At 52.1% G+C, this 17358-nt stretch overlaps 1 protein-coding gene across 1 annotated transcript; it reads left to right on the top strand.

Moving 5' to 3' along the window:
• Positions 1-1124: 1124 nt before the first annotated feature.
• Positions 1125-3753, top strand: GPR31 (G protein-coupled receptor 31). The gene has a single exon (XM_041744832.1). The coding sequence runs from the start codon at positions 1212-1214 to the stop codon at positions 2160-2162; it is 951 nt and encodes a 316-aa protein (XP_041600766.1). The 5' UTR covers positions 1125-1211; the 3' UTR covers positions 2163-3753.
• Positions 3754-17358: the final 13605 nt, after the last annotated feature.

Here is a 17358-nt window from a genome sequence, read left to right as displayed (position 1 = left end):
CTTCACTTCTCACTGTTGAGGATGGTACACAGACATTCTTCTGCTTCCCCCAAATCACACTGCTGCTAAGTAGAGAAACCAGAGTTAGAAGTAAAATATATTTGACTCCAGAGCTCAAACCACACTAAACAGAACTGAGATACATGAGGGTCAACAGTTGGTCAGGACCCAGATGAGTGAAGGTCAATATTGGGGCAGGACTCAGGGGAGTGAAGATCAACAGTGGGTCAGGACCCAGGTGAGTGAATGTCAACAGTGGGTCAGGACCCAGGTGAGTGAAGGTCAACAGTGGGTCAGGACCTAGGTGAGTGAGGCTTGACAGTGGGTCAGGACTCAGGTGAGTCAGAGTTGAGAATGAGTAAGGACCCAGATGAGTCAAGGCCGAGATAGGCCAGAAATAAGGTCAAGCATAGTCCACAATGGGAAGGAATGATTGAATTCATTTACTATCTCATGACCTTTCTGGTGGACTCTATGCATCTTGACCAGCCATCAGTTTCACTCTGCTCTCAGGGTCAACAGAGGCCCATAGGTCTAGATCACAACCAGGTCATGTAAGAGGGAAGGGAAGGTCTCCTCCACAGAAGATAAAATTTGACAAAATAAGAAGACAATTGAAAATGGTCAACCATGAGTGAGATGACTGGGCCACCCGGAGCATCCTCTGTGATGTCAGGGAGCAGATCAGTGCACCCATGTGTGACATGGAGCCCGATGCAGAGGAGTCTCAGCAAGTGTCCTTCCCCTGGAAGAGGAGCACCTCCCACGGGGCATAGTCAAGCTAGAGAACCCTTTGGTTTTCATCATTATCTTCACTGTATAAAGCCAGAAAGTCCTGGTGCGATGGAGCCTCTCAGGTTCCAGGGCGCCCGCCGCAGAGGCATACCTGTGCTCACCCAGAACATCATCGTTCCAGCAAAACGCCAGATGATGGGAAGCGAAACGCAATTTCCCCTTTTCAGGGCAAAACAAAACAGAATGAACTGCAAGGGTTTTCCCCTCCCCCACTGATCCTCTTTCCCCAAACAAATTTTAGTTTGCTTTTGACTTGATGCTGATGCTGGTTCAGTACTTTTTCTTATTGAGAAAATGCAGAACTCGTTCGTCCTGTGGCAGGAAAACATCTGTTTCTTTCATTTTGTGGGAAGGAGCCCAGCCAGAAGCCCGGGTTCTCTGTGCTTTGCTACGTTCAAGACGACTCCGGCAGCAGAATGGGCGTCGTGGTCCCCGCCAACTGCTCCGCGCGCAGCAGGGCGGTGGAGGTGTCGGTGGCCACGCTGCTGGTGCTGGAGTGCGTCCTGGGCCTTCTGGGCAACGTCGTGGCGCTGTGGACCTTCTTCTTCCGCCTGAAGGTGTGGAAGCCCTACGCCGTCTACCTGCTGCACCTGGTCGTGGCCGACCTCCTGCTGACCTTCTGCTTGCCCTTCCACGCCGCCTTCTATCTGAGACGCAAGACGTGGAGCTTTGGGCACGTGTCTTGCCAGACCCTGCATTTCCTGCAGGTCCTCAGCCGCGGGGTGGGCATCGCCTTCCTCACGGCCGTGGCTTTAGACCGGTACTTCCGAGTGGTCCACCCTCGGCTGAAGGTCAACCTCCTGTCCTGCCGGGCCGCCTGGGGGGTGTCAGGCTTCATCTGGCTGCTGCTGCTCGGCCTCACCCACCAGAGCCTGTTCGTCTCGGAGGCGGCCTGCCCCAACCCGGACCCCGGGGTGGACCTCTCCTTCAGCATCGTTTGGCAGGAAGCACTGTTCTTCCTGCAGTTTATCTTTCCCTTCGGCCTCCTCCTGTTCTGCAACGCCAGGATCATCAGGACCCTCCAGAAGCGCCTTCGAGACCCAGACAAACAGCCCAAGCTGCAGAGAACCCGGGCGCTGGTGACGGTGGTCGTGGTCCTGTTCGCCGTGTGCTTTCTGCCCAGCTTCCTGGTGCGGATCTTGATGGCCATCTTCCAGGGGGCCGGCGGCTGCAGGGCCCTGGGGCCGATGGTGCACGTGTCCGACGTGGCCAGCAGCCTCACCTACCTGCAGAGCGTCCTGAACCCGGTGCTATACTGCTTCTCCAACCCCGCGTTCAGACACTCCTACCGCAAGGTCTTCAACACGCTCAGAGGCCGGGGGAGGGACACCGAGGCCCCAGGGGACATCAGAGACTCCTACTCCTGAGGCCGTTGGGGCCCCGGAGCACAGGAAGGGCCGGGAGCTGAGCGCTAGCGAGCACCCCCGAGGGTCGCGGGGGGAGGACACTCCAGGGCTGCGCCACCCGGATCAGGACCCACACCTGGGCACCCCTGCGGCGAAGATGGTCTGCAGATTTCCTTCAGCTGCTCTATGGGATCGGACAGCAGATGAGATTAGCAACAGAGCCCCCTCCCCACCCACGACCATGCAGGCTGAACGGCTGACCTGGAAGCAGGCAGCTACTGACCCCCCTCACCCCAGAAGGAAGGTGACCTCATGGGCCCGTCAGTCCGGGAGGTGAAGGCTGAGAGGGGCACTGTACTGCTCTCGCTGTCTGGTTGTGGTGAGCCGTCTGCTTTCACTCTGCTTCAGCTGGCAAATGCGGAAAGTCTGCTTTCTCCCCACCTGCTGCGCAGACTTGTGATCACCAACCTGGGAAAGCGGGCCCGGGGGGCTGCAAGGCAGGTTCTGGGGGGTGCCTTATTGTGTGCCATGCCGGGCTCTGTCTGCAACACAGTGCTTTCCAGTTTATACAATCCTGCGTCATTTGCATAGATGGTACCTTCCGTCAAAGACAACAGAGTTCTCTAGTTTATTATAAGAAACACATTCCTTCTAAATTTCTCAAAATTGCCTCCAGAATTTCTTCCTCAGGTGTGAATGTCTAAATGCTTTTGAAACGCACTTTGCTTTCCTGCTCTGAGAAGTCACTGTAGTGAATGCCTCGTGGAGAAATGCACCGTGCAAGGCACCAAGCTGCGTGTGAGTCAGTGGTTTCCCCTGACACTGGAGCCTAACTGGGACAGAGGGGCCCCTGGGGACCTTCCCGGACTGGTGGGCAGAGAGTGGGGGAGCACTCAGAGCCTGTGCGCTCCCCCGAGCCCAGCCCCAGCTCCCCTGCATGGTCTTAAATTATGTCCCACATCTGGAGCTCATGATGGTGACAACAGAGTTTGGAAGACGCCTTCCTGATGCCCTTGTCTCATCCTCTGTTCAACGCTGGTGCTATGGTCTCCAAAAGGGACTCCCCAGTATGCTCAAGAGGCACAGGGTCTGCTTTGTGAGGAGGTACACACCTGTCGCCTTACCCGTAGCTGCACCTGCTGTGCCCACACGGACAGACCGCTGCTTTTCCCAGGGCTGCCCCATGCTCTCTGTAATATTTAGGGTTAAAAATGGTGACATTAGGCAACAGGAAATGGCAATACTACCTCCAGGATCTGTTCCTAGCAGGTAGGCTCCTTCTGAGAGCCAAATTTAAAATGTGAGTGTGTTCCTATTACGATGCTCTGCCTAACGAAGTCCTCCGAGGATCAAAAATGCTCTCAGTGATGGTGTGCTACTTTTTGCAGGGTTTATGTCCTCTCAAGCGAGTGGAATTACAGGGGCCTGGAAGGGAGATGTGACCAGATGATAATGTAAGAGGTTTGAATAAAATTCTCTGCTGTGAACACATTCTACACCGTGCCTGTTTTCTTGCCCTGGGCTTACTGCATGTGCAATTGTACATGCTGCTTTCTAAAAATCTAACGTTTTTCATATCATGATGAATTCTCTGTAGGCATTCTCTACTTGATCACCCAATAATCTGTCCAGATGTTTCTTACCATTTCTCTCAGGCTAGATATTCCAGCTACCCTCTGCACAGGTAAATCACACTTTGAACTCACACAGCCAAAAAAATAATAAAATAAAATAAAATAAAATAAAATAAAATAAAATAAAATAAAATAAACTCACACAGACCCCCAACAGACCTGGCTGCGTCTCTGCCCTCACAGGTGGGCCTACCTGGGCCACTTGAACAGGCTTTCAGCCCAGCACCAGGCTCTGCAAACCTTCCCAGCAGAGCTGTCTCCCGGCTCCTTGCTGGGCGAGCCAGCTTTCTGCAGGAGCTCAGCAGCTGGCTGCACTTCCTACCAATCCCTGCTCATGTGGTTAGCCTGGCGACTGGGAGTCTCATCACAGTGCTACACCGGGGTCCTGGGCAAAGCCCAGCCCTCCTCTCTGCTCCAGCCTGCACAGCATCGGGGGTGAGGGGGCGGGGACCAGGATCTTTTCAGGAAACCCTGATGCCTTGGCCAACTCTGAAATTCTAACTCGGTAGGTCTGGGGAGTCTCAGGGCACTCTGCTAACGTGCAGCCTGAGCTGGCCGTCCCTGGCTGAGTGGCCACGGTCAGGGCCCTGGGGTCAGCCTCCTGCTGTGTCACTTCCTAGCTCTGTGACCTGGGACAAACCACCCCGCTGCTCTGAACTTCCCTTGTCTGTGAAATGGGGATGACACAATCCAACCTGTGGGATTATTATACAGTTTAAGGAAAATAACACAAGAACTGTTGAGCACGGAGCCTGACACATGATCAGCATCCCGCAGGTGTTACTCTGCTGTTTGCAAATGATCGGTTTACTCCATTAACTTTATTTACACCCTGAGCAGACTGTGCAGGCTTCAGGGACACAGCTTTTTACCTGTGCGCCCCCAACACGGGGCCCAGAGCAGGACAGGTGTTCAGTGGAGCAGAGGTCACAACATTCTGCTAACTCAGAGGTCTGCTTCGATTCTTTCTTCCTGGTGAATCCTTTCCAGATCTTCTATGAGCATTCTGTAGGCCTCAAGCTTCATTCTGCACACCTGTGCAAAAGGACGACTTTTCTGTACATTGGAAGGTTCTGGAGGGGTCAAGCACCCACCTCCGAAGATGTCTCTCTGCATCGCATCCTCTCAGTCCTACCACCGAAGCCCCGCAAATTCTGCACTCAGACGGTTGTCCTCTTTGAAGACGTACCAGGGAGCGAGGTGGTTCTTGTCCTTCTCCAAACTATTTTCTCTGAGTAAGGAAGTGAGTCAGAAGGAAAGTGTCAGTAGGCAGCAAGCACTAGGCCTCAGAACCACAACAACTTTGCTGTCGGTAGCAAGTTTTACTTTCTTTTCTCTTTTGACTCACTTCTTAGAATACAGCAGGTACACGGTCTCATCTGCGAGTCTTGCAAATCTCAGCGTCATCTGGAAGGATGGCCAAGAGCCGGAATTTCAATCAGAGTGATGAATTTCTTTCCCTTTTCAGGGGAGACTGCCAGTGTTTTTTAATACTGCTAATGTTGTCATTTCTTTTTCCAAAATCCAGCAGGCCACTGATGCCTCCTTGGATAAACGTAAGTCCTCCGGGTGCCAAGCATCCTGCACAGATCATTCGAGTCGCTGTCTTATGACTTCCTACCCACCCTTTCTGGTCGAGCCCCTGAGACCCACCCCTTTAATAAAGCCCCCTGACAACACCCCACTTGTACCCCCAACACATTCTCCCTGCCACAGGCCGCCCTCTGGTGCTCACATGTGCTTTCCCCTCTGCGTCCCCTCCCTAAAGCTTGAAAAATGGCCATCTCTGCATTCCCACACTGAGCACAGGGCCTGGCACACAGCAGACACGGGCTACATTTGTGGAGTCAATAATAAATACATGAACAAACTAGCCTGGTTTAAAGTTAATAAATTAACTGTATTGATTACTTAATAGGTTTCTTAAAATCTACTTTGATATTCCGGATCCAGAGGCAAACTTAAAACATCCTAAAGATATTCTAGGAAGACACAAATACAAATGAAAACGAGATCATTTTTCATCTATATTAGAGTAAGCTTTTCCTCTGTATTTTCAAGTCACTCCTACTGCTAATCAAGCCAATGATTTTGATTGACTTAAGGTCAGGATCTGCCTGCGGGCTGGACCAGGAGCTGTGAAGTGTGTCGGTGACTCTCCGAAGCTTCTGGAACACACCGCTACTGCTCATGGACTCCTCAAGCAATGTCATCCTTGGAAGGTCTCCCTTTTTATTTTATTTTATTTTATTTTATTTTATTTTATTTTATTTTATTTTATTTTATTTTATTAAGATTTTATTTATTTATTCATGAGAGACACAGAGAGAGAGAAAGAGAGAGAGAGGCAGAGACACAGGCAGAGGGAGAAGCAGGCTCCCTGCAGGGAGCCCGACGTAAGACTTGATCCCGGGACTCCAGGATCAGGCCATGGGCTGAAGGCAGTGCTAAACCACTGAGACACCCTGGCTGCCCAGGTCTCCCTTTTTAAGTTGTGGCAAAAGACACATCACATAAAATCTGCCCATTTAACCATTTTCCGTATGCACAGTCCAGTGGCAGTAGGTATATTCACACTGTTACGCAGCCGTCACTACCATCCATCTCCAGAACTTTCCATCTTCCCAAACTGAAGCTCTGTCCCATCAAACATTAATCCCCACCCTCCTACCCTAACCCTGGTGCCTACTGATCTCTTTTATGTCTCTGGGGGGTTGGACTGCCTGAGGGACCTCACGTAGGTGGGACTGTCCAGTGTTTGTCTTTCTGTAGCTGGTTTATTCCCACACCCCCACCCCAGTGTCTTCCAGATGCTTCCAAGGCTGCAGCATGGCCAGAATTTCCTTCCTCCAAGGCCGAATAATACTCCCTATGGTGGATAGACCACGTGTTGTTTATCCATCTATTTGTGGGTAGATACCTGTGTTGTTTCCACCTTTTGGCTGCTGTACATCGTGCTGCTGTGAACATGGGTGTGCAGACGCATCTTCAAGATCTTGTTCTCAATCCTTCTGAGTATGCGGGTTCCAGGACTGCTGGGTCGTCCAGAACTGTAGTTTGCATTCCATGAGGACTCACCACGCTCTTCTCCACATGCGGGTTCCCCACTGCACGTTCCCACCAGCAGTGCTCAAGGGCCCCAGTACCGCTATCTCCTCCCCAATACCTGTGTCTCAACCAGTTCTGCAGCAGCCACCCTCATGGGTGTGAGGCCAACAAATACCTCTTTGAAAAGAAGGGGAAATCCTGCCCCAAGTTTCCAGACACAAGGGCCAGGCCAGCGGGGCGTTTGCTGTGTGGCCCCAGATCTCACACAATTTCCTTTTCACCAGAAGCATCAGCCAGAGGACCAGTGTACCTTCAAATTCTGTCCGAGGAGCCTTTACATGGCTGGCAAGCCCAGTCCCTTCCACTCTCAAGGGGGCTGCTGAGGGGCCCCGGGCCCACTGCCCCGGCTGGCCAGGCCGGAGCCTGTGCCCCCTCCACATGGGGCGTCTGCACCCTGCCCTCCTGGACATTCCCAGGCCCGGCCTCAGGGGTGCCCCCTCCTGGAGGCTGCAGCTGCTCCTGCACAACCCTGGCTGTCCACCTCCCTTCCATCCTCCACGTGAGTAGTGTAAGGGTATAGATAGTCTACACTCCACACAGGGCACGCCGGGCTTCCGTAGCACAACGGGTTCCAAAATAGTAAACACACCAATGGAGACTCAATAATAAGTACTGTCCGTTTGCAAAACCTGTGGGGTAAGCGAAGAAAGTACTATTTCCCCATTTACAGGTAAGCCCACCTCTCTGCAGGCTTAGGAGTGTGGCCGGGACCTCAGGTCGCCAGCTGGCAAGACTGTGACAGGAGCCTGGGCCTCTGGGGACCAGTCGGGGGTCTCCCCAGTACATTCTCAGCCTTGTGCCTTTCTCTGTGTGCTTTCACTGCTGACTTACATCTTTATTCTCCTCACACCCGGGGCATCCCTGCAACTGGCCCTCTGTGACAGAGATGCGGCATCTGCTAAGCACCACGGGGTCCATGCCCACCGTGGCGGGCTCGCCGAGGCCAGCACATCCCGGGCTGAGTCACCAGTGCGGCCCTGCAGTACCCCCTGTGTCCCCTTGCGAGCAGGCACCATCCCTGAGAACTGCGGTACCCTACGGCCCCATGGGTCCCCCACAGGCAGGACGGAGATGCCCTCGGGGCGCACAGAATTCCCCGCAGGTGCACATAGAGGAAACAGAGGGAGCGCAGGCGGAGCTGGGCATGGGAAGACACTGCGCTCCTGCACACCCACTGGTGGTCAGCAAAGCCTGTGTGCACCCTGTGGGAACTGGTAGGAACTGGTGGGAACGTCCTGCAATGGAAGCATTCGCTAAAGGCTTCCAAAAGGCAGGCCAGATCCAGGCACCCGGGAGAAAGTTAGTGAGATGCTCTGAGGAATGAGCTTGGTAAGTCCAGAGGCCAAGAGGGATGAGCTTGGTGAATCCAGAGGCCAAGAGGGATGAGCTTTGGTAAATAAAGAGGCCAAGAGGGATGAGCTTTGGTAAATCCAGAGGCCAAGAGGGATGATCTTGGTAAGTCCAGAGGCCAAGAGGGATGAGCTTGGTGAATCCAGAGGCCAAGAGGAATGGGCTTGATAAATCCAGAGGCCACGAGGGATGAGCTTTGGTAAATCTAGAGGTCAAGAGGGATGAGCTTTGGTAAATCCAGAGGCCAAGGGGGATGAGCTTTGGTAAGTCCAGAGGCCAAGCCCCTGGATTTCTAAGAAGGCAAAGGGATGAGCTCTGGCACATGGTGCTCCTCCAGCGGCTGCTCGCTGAGGACGTGTCCTGGGCCCCAGGCTGAGCAGCCCCTTCTTCCTGCGCATGCCCAAGGCTGCCAGGTCGCAGCTGGTGGGCTCACCCTGCCTTCCTGAGAGGGGTGATGGAGACAGCAGCTGCCTCCATGGGGGAATTAAGATGATTACAGTTAAATAGTAGAAGAATATTAAGTGAAAAGGAATCTTGCCAGTGCTAGAGATATTAACCAAAAACTCGTGCTGGGCTTCCCTTTTATGTATTTTTTTTCAAAAAGGACCATAACAAGGAATGATTTATTTAATATTCTAGTCAAGGATAACAGCAGGAATACTGGGCCCGAACTATAATCTTACTTTCTAAGCTAAATGGACTGAATACCACACAGTAGGAATTGGGTTCAGGGCATCACAAGCAGGACGGTTACCAGGTTCCTTCTTTCCGTCCATCTGCCCGTTCCCCTCCCCACACACGCACCCTGGGGGTTCTGGTCTCTCTCCCACCTGCTGGGGAGACCCAGGGGCCCCGCAGGCCCCCCTCTCCAGGAGCGGTCCTGGCCGCGGGCTGTGGCAGTAGGGAAAACCCAGCAATCTTCCCTCCAGGCGTCTGTCTGTCTGTCCAGGGAAGGAGCCCAGAATGCTTTCTGCATTTTCATTGGCAAAGAACAGTCAGTCTAATGGGTCACTTTGAATCCAGGGAGCTGAGCCCTGTGACATTCCTGCTGTCATTCCTACTATGCATCTGCAGCAGCTGCTGAGAGGCAGTGCGTTGGGGAGACTGTGGTCCAGGGGACGGTCTGGGGTATGGCCCAGTGTGTCTCAGGGCCAGACAGGCCCAGGGTGGGGGTGAGGGGACACAGCCAGCATGTGCAAAGGTCAGGAGAGGGAGGAGGAGGGAGGGAGAGGATGGGAGAGGGAGGGGGAGAGAGAGAGAGGATGGGACAGGATGGGAGAGGTAGAGACCGGGAGGGAGAGGGATGGAGGGGGAGAAAGAGGGAGGGAGAAGCAGAGGACCCAGATCTGGGGGCCCAGCACAGGCGTCACCGACAGATCTGGCAGCAGAGGGCCCAGAGGGTCTTGGGCTGTGCCTGCTGTGTAGGCTGGTGGAGCCCCGCCCTATTAGTAACAGCCCTGCCCCCATGAGGTGCAGCCTCGCCCCTCCCACGTCCACCAATCAGTGTCCTATCCTGGCCCCTGAGGGCCTTTACCTTGTAGCCTCCCTTCTATACCCTTCCGAGTTTCAAGCACATTTTTCCAGTGCCCCTTCCTCAGTAAGTGCGATGGTTCCACTTCATGTGTCCACCATGGTGGCCAGTGGGTCCTGAGATGCTAGTCCAGGTGTCGTGGGAAGGTGCTTTATGGTTGTGATTAACATCTACAGTCAGTTGTCTGTGAGTAGAGAAGATGGTCCTCACTACCGTGGTGGGCCTCGTCCAATCAGGTGAGGGCCCTAAGCGCCCAAACTCTGAGGGTGCCCCAGACTGAGAGTGGAAACCCTACCTGGGCTTGCAGCCTGCCCTCTGAGCCTCAGACTTGCTCACCCCACAGCCACCCGAGCCACGTCCTTTATGTCAATCCCTGTATCTGTGTGTGTTACGCCGCGGGCTCTGAGCAACAAGAGGAAGACGGACTGTATGGCCTGCTGCCCCACGCTCCCATGGAGCAGAGCCCGGATGTCAGCGACACCTGTCAGGGCAGATTTTCAGGTTGTCTTTGCTGTCTCTTCCAGCTCCCCACTGACGTCCCCTTCCTGTTCTCCACACCTCCACCTGGGCTCGGTCCCCTTGGCATCCAGCGGCCCCCGCCCCCGTCCTTGGAGCCTCTCCCTCCCAACACACGCAGCACACTGACCTCCAACTCTGCTATTTGGAGGACAATCCGAAATCTGCAAAGCTCGTCACTTGGTTTCTGTTTGTCATCAAGCCAGTGTCCTCCTGTCACGACCACACCACATGGGGCGGCACTGCTCGCCCAGCACTGCTAAACATGGGGATGCAGCACCGGCGCCGGTGTGTCGTCAACCTCTGGACGACCGCTCACACTGCTCTGTGATCATTACACTTGTGTGACACTTTTCATATTTGGCCAGAAGAAACAGCCCAGCCTCCCCACAACCCATCAGCATCTCAAACCTGCCTGGAGTAGCATCACCGATTCTGAGCCAAGTGATTTACTCAGTTAACACCCAACAAAGACATATTCAAACATCAGAACTATTTCTAAACTTAAAAGACACAGGCAAAAAAAAAAAAATCTCTAAGCCTGAGCAGGAACTGGGGGGTGCAAATGCAGTGCACATTCACATTCTAGAGAAAATACACTTCTGAAAAGTGATTCCTCAACCGCCAAGAGCGCGGCTCAGGTGGAGGCCCTGTGACGTGGGGCTCTGGCTTCTAGCGTGCGTGTCGCTGTCAGGTGGAGGAAACTCCCCAACCCTGTCATGACTCACGGTTCTCATTTTTACTAGAACTTTGGTGTGATCGCACTTCTAAGTTTGAAGGCTCCAATCAGTTGCATAATACCCAACCTGTTAGTATGATTAATATGCCTGAAACACTTCTGTGATTCTATTCTTTTACCCACAACACATTAAAAGCAACTAGAGCTTTTATTTTGGTCTAAAACATGGTGTTAAAAAAATAATAGAACATGGTGTTGCTTTGATTTCAATCACCAGCATAAGACAATATAAGAGCTAGCCGCCTAGAAAAATGCACTGCTTATTTCTTCTGCTAATAGAAAGGTAAACACTCTGAAAGTAAAGGAAGGAGACTTATAAAAAGGATGTGATGAAATTCACTGGAAGCCATGGTAACTCAGTAATCACATTACTTGAAAATTAAACTCCCATCCTGATGTCTAAGGGGTTTGGGGCGGGGGTGGGGGCGATGAAAACAAACAGGGTCTTTAGCAGAGAGGGAGCTAGAGTCTGGCATCCTCCGTGGGGGAGACCAGGGCCCCCCATTCCCATGAGGATGGGAACTTAGCATCTCCTGGTGGGAAGGGGCCTCCCAGGGGCTGACAGAACTGCCCATGGGCAGATGCTCCCCTCCTGGTGCTGCCCACCTCCCTCCAGATCCCGCTGCCTGGCTGCCCTGGTAACCATGGTAACCGTGAACAGCCTGGAGAAGCCTCAGGTGCTGGAGCTGCCTGCTGAGTGGCTGCGTCTCCCTCAGTTGGCAGATACTGACCGATTCCTTAACAACCAAGGGTGGGTGCACCGGGTGTGAGCATCCCGGGGAGGGGCAGGAAACCAAAGCTGTGACTTCCCAGGAGGATCCACATCAAACCTGAAAAGAGGGTTCTGAGTTTGCTTCTCTGTGAAATGTGGTGTTCAAAACAGGTCGACTGTATCCTTTATATCCCACATCTGTGCTCAGCTTATTATTTTTAACCATGGCTTAAAAATCAGGGGGTCAAGACTGTGCTGGACCCACGAGGAGCCACGGCCAGGGGCAGCTATGGGATGCAGAGGAGAGAAGCACTCAGACCAAAATGAACCTACTGCAGACGCCTTTGCCACTTTGTGGAGGATGGCAGGGCTTCCTCTGAAGGCAACCCCCTCGGGTTAGTGCCTGCCAAAGTTGGTGGGGGGGGGGGGAGGTGGAGGAGAGCGTGGGAGGAAGGTGGAGCCTGCAGGGTGGGATGCATCCTTCGCAGGAGGAGACCCGCCAGGCCCAGGTGATGCCCCACGTAGACGGGCTCGGCCCTGCGATGGTAACGGTAGAAGGCAGGTGGGCTCAAACATACCTAATTTCTCGTCCACACTGGAGCCCCGGGGGTGGGCCGGCCAGTGGGAGCTGGATCCCAGGTTTCCCAGGAAGAGGGACACACTGGTACCCAGTAGGTCTGGCTACAACAGAGTCACAGGCTGAAGGCAGTGAGGTGTGCGGTGTCTATGCCGCAGTGAGAGATCACCCGTAGCCAACCGAGGACTTCGATAGGAAGGGACCAACAGCTGAGGACATAGTTCTCAGGGCCACACACATTTCCATAGTTGGGACCCCAGAGCCTCGGCTCCCGGATCCGGTGGTGGCTACTGTGTGACTCGCTCCATGTGACTGAGGGACGCCTCCATTGAGAGGCTCTTCCCAAAGGTGAGGCTACAGTCTTGAACTCCCCTCTCTGTGGCACTGGCAACCTTTGACAAGGGGTCTCCAGAGAGGACCCCTGTGCACCTCCCGTCACTCTGCACAGACCAGAAGCCGTAATGATTCTCCATGCATGCTGACCCACCCAAATGCCACGCTGCTCCCCTGCTGTCCTAATACTTAGGGGGAAACAAAGCAGATAGACGCAGAATGTAGAAAGCTAAGAAAATGAGTGTTTGATTTTAGAATTAATTTCTGATGAGTAGGAAATTACAACGTCTTCTTTTAAAAAAACATATTCTTGGGACACCTGGGTGGCTCAGCAGGTTGAGCATCTCTGCCTTTGGCTCAGCTCCTGATCCCCGGGTCCTGGGATCGAGCCCCGCATCAGGCTCCCTATAGGAAGCCTGCTTCTCCCTCTGCCTGGGTCTCTGCCTCTCTCTCTCTCTCTCTCTCTCTCTTTCATAAATAAATAAATAAAATCTTCAAACAAATCTATTCTTATTACTTTAGAACACCCTAAAAACTGTCCTAAAATGTATAAAGGACATGTAGATAGATAGATACTGTATTTCAAAATCATTTATAAAATATGTGCACATTTATAAACACATGTGTACACTATGACCAAAACAAACAAGCAAACTCCTGAAAACCAAAATAAAAGCAGTCATGTAGCAAAAAAAATAAGTAAATAAGAGCCAGTCTACTATTACATGAAATTAAAGACAATTTAGAAAATTGTAGCAATGCTGCAATCTGATTTAAATTTAATAATTATCATGAGGGGTTTTAAGGAATTTATTCATTCATGAGAGACACAGAGGCAGAGACAGGCAGAGGAAGAAGCAACTCCATGCAGGGAGCCCGATGCGGGACTCGATCCCAGGACCCCGGGATCACGCCCTGGGCCGAAGGCAGGCGCTTAACCCCTGAGCCACCCAGATGCCCCACATGAGAATTTTATACCAATTCTAGAAGTTACAGTAGAAGACTCATTTTGTATATTGCATATTTTGTATGTTGGGTTCTTCCTATAGAATAGATTTATTCACTACAAATAAAATTTCTCCACTAAAAATGCAAAATCTGAAGGCACTTATTTTTTTTTATATCTCCAGTTAAAGGGTGAAATGAGACCATCTAGAATCTCCTTTTTTATTATATGCCTCTTTCCCATAAGAATGCTCATTTTAACTCCTAGATTCCTCATTGCCCATTTTGATACTTTTCCTTTCGTTTATTTCCTAAACCAGAAAGTCTATCCCCATGTTTTGCTAACATGCTATCCCCATGTTTTCCATCCTTGGACATCCTAAAGCTGGTTTCTTACTTTGGGTGCAGGTTTGGGGGCGAGGGGTGCTTCCAACGTGTATGCGCCGCACAGTCAGTTCCTTTCGCTGGAGAACTTTCTTCGATTCCCACCTTGTTCCAACACCATCTCATCAAAGCGCAAAACAAAATAATCATTCAGCAAATGCTACTATATGTGTGCACCTATGCAGCATGCATGAGTCGGACGTCATATACTATTGTGTTATCGTAATGACGTCGAACACAGGGTAGAAACACAAAGTACACCACGCTGAGGTCAGAGGCACCTCGGTGCCTACAGACTTTCAGGCACTTACTATTTCCCACTTCGTCCGTTTGTGTTTGAGCGTGACCTTGAAGTGCCCCACGCAGGCTCGCTGCACCCCCGGGAGATGCTGGGAGCGGTCGGAGCCTGCGCGTGCCTCATGCGGCCACCAGGGGACGGCAGCGCCCCGCCGAGGAGCCGGCCGCAGCCTTGCAGGCTCACCTGCCTACAGGCCAGGCTCCGGAGAGGGATCCCCCCAGGGTCAGGTTGGACTCAGGAACCCAGTTTTTTCTCTCAAAAGGGAGCAGAGGAATGAAAATCCCTTATGCAATCTAGTAACCCTCTTTCCAAACACAGTGCTCTGAAACTGTGGATGGACCAGCACCCCCGGGGGTTGGGGGGCTCCTGGGTGGGATGCAGGGGGGGAAGCTGCGGCCTGGCCTGCCTCCCTGGCCGGCCTCTGGCCTCAGCTGGGGCCTCAGCTGACATCCAGCCTCTCCCTGCACCCTGCCTCCTGCCTCCTGGTGAGCATCCAAAGGTCCTCACTCCCCTGAAGTTCCTTTCCCAGCACCCCTGCTCCCTCCTTACCTAGTAACAGAGTTACTGTGCTTCACAGTTTCCACAGGGAGGTGACGTGGACAGCCAGTGAAGGGCTTTTCCCCAGCTTTCTTCCACCTGCTTGTAACCACATGGCTAAGTTAAGGCCAAATGGCTGGAAGAAGGGATTCCCACAACTTTCAGGTTGTCCCATTAACGGCAAGGCTCCCTGCCACCTGCTTTCCCCTTCCCCTCTTTCTGTTGGCTGGGATAGAAATGCGATGGAGGGAGCTAGAGCAGCCCCCATGCACCAAGAGGACAGCCTGCAGTTGAGGACAATAGCCTCCTACTGATCATCTTGGATTGTCTACCTGGACTCGAAAAAGAAATCAACCAAGGATTAGGGAGGTACAGCTCTGGCCTCCAGCTACCTTATGGAGTTCCATAAATAAAACATCAGGAAAATTTTTATATTAGCAAATGCAACCAAAGGAAGAACGTAAGAATGCAAGCTGGCAATTTGCAGCAGTGTGACAGGTGTATGTACCGAATTGTGAAATGTGCAAAGTGCGGGTCATTCTGAGTGGGGCATCTGCAGCCTCCCCTGCTGTACAATCTCTGAGCACGAAGACAGGGTCCCTGTAGGGCAAGGAGCGGAGTGTAGACCATGTCACAGCAGTTATACTTTGTGGGGCAAGACCCTCCAAATATCTAACAGTAAATGTGGAGCATGCTCACTTTTCCCAGCATCGTGATGGAGGATGTGAGGTCTCCCAGAACTGGGTCACCACAGCAGAGGCCACCCTGAGTGCAGGAACCCTGCTTGTACACACATGTGGGCAGAATGGGGTTGCACAGGCACCGCCACCACCGCCTTTTGCTGCCACAGCTGCCACCACCACACCAAATACCCGGAGAAGAGGGAGCAGTGGGTTAGGGCAAATCCCACCACACTGCTGCAGAGCCAGAGGCTGGGCTTCAGGAGGCTGGGACCGAGGGCCTCAGACTGGCCTCTAGAGTCCTGGCCTCCAGAATCGTGGTGCTGAGACTTCCTCAGAGGCAGGGCTGCCCCTGGTGGGTGGGTGGGTGGGTGGGTGCTGGGCCTCAGCCACTGTACAGGTTCAGCAGCAGGTGTGGTCTGACCCCAGACAGCCGCAGTCTTTTCCCAGCTTCACTCCATGAGGATGTGCATCCAAGAACCTGAGAAACTGGGATGGGAGTGGATATTTGGAATATATCTCCTTAGAAAGGAGGAAATTGCCTGGAAAATTTAACATGAAAACTTGCTCCACCTGCAGAAAACGTGGTTATGGACTGGAGTGTGTCCTCCAGATTCACATGTTGGCATCCTGGCCTTCAGTTCCTTAGACTGAGATTGCATTTGGAGAGAAGGCCTTTACAGGGGAAGGGAAATGAGGTCATGTGGGTGTCCTTATAAGACAAGGTGTCCTTGTAAGACTGGTGTCTTTATAAGACAAGGAGGTCAGGACACACACACACTGAGACGAAGCACAGAGGGAAGACCCTGCGAGGACAGAGGGAGAGGTGGCTGTCTGCACACCCAGGAGAGAGGCCACACCTGCCCACACCTGGACCTCAGACTTTCAGCCTCCGGGGCTGCAAGACAGGGACTATCTGTCGTGCGAGCTGCTGCTCTGTGAGATCTTGTTACGGCACCTTCCCAAAGTCATGCACTGGTACACTATTAGCGTATACTCCATAGTCAGTTAGACCAGATTCTCTGTACATACACCTACCTCCAGAGTCCCTGGAATCTGCACACATTGTCAGAAATCTTAAAAGGATTTGAAAATAGTGTACTTTTCTGGCCTCCTTTTAAAACGGGGGCAGCCCGGGTGGCTCAGCGGTTTAGCGCCACCTTCAGCCCAGGGCCTGATCCTGGAGACCCGGGATCCAGTCCCACATCAGGCTCCCTGCATGGAGCCTGCTTCTCCCTCTGCCTGTGTCTCTGCCTCTCTCTCTCTCTCTTTCTCTCTCTCTCTCTCTCTGTGTCTCTCATGAATAAATAAATATTTTTAAAAATTAAAAAATAATAAATAATAAAACTAGACTGTTCAGAAGCAAATAAGAACGCAGTCTGCAAGGCGATTCTTAAGCACCTGTCATCTAGGTGAGTCATTTGCAAGGTGATGTTTCAATGCCTAAATTTTCACCTTTGTTGAGATTTGCATATAACAAAATCTCATTTATCCAGAAATAATTGAGCAAGAAAGACCACCTCAGCTGCTTTGTAACAGGAACCAAAAGAAATTGTCTTCTGGTCAGCATAAATAGTTGTGATCATATATAAACACACACAGGTATGTAGGTAATAAATGTAAGCACATGTATACAATTAATTTATTAATAACAGACAAGTCCTACGTGACTGCCCCTAGGGAGACAGCTGTGACCGGAGCAGATAGCTGATTCCCCACCCATAGTAGGATGGCATTTGCAGAGGTGCAGAGGATGGGTTAATGGCAGATACAGGCAAGGTCCAGCCAGAGCCTGATGGTGGGAAGGAATTTGGGGAAACCAATGAAAAGTAGATAACAAACTGTTAAAGAACAATCTAGAGCCCCCTTAATA

This window comes from Vulpes lagopus, chromosome 2 (assembly GCF_018345385.1).
Source record: "Vulpes lagopus strain Blue_001 chromosome 2, ASM1834538v1, whole genome shotgun sequence".
Lineage (NCBI taxonomy): Eukaryota > Metazoa > Chordata > Mammalia > Carnivora > Canidae > Vulpes > Vulpes lagopus.
The sequence above is the reverse complement of the archived record's forward strand: the minus strand, read 5'-3'. Positions and strand labels throughout refer to the sequence as shown.

Excerpts from the sequence above, each read along its gene's own strand:
- GPR31 (XM_041744832.1), top strand. The coding sequence starts at position 1,212 with ATGGGCGTCGTGGTCCCCGCCAACTGCTCCGCGCGCAGCAGGGCGGTG.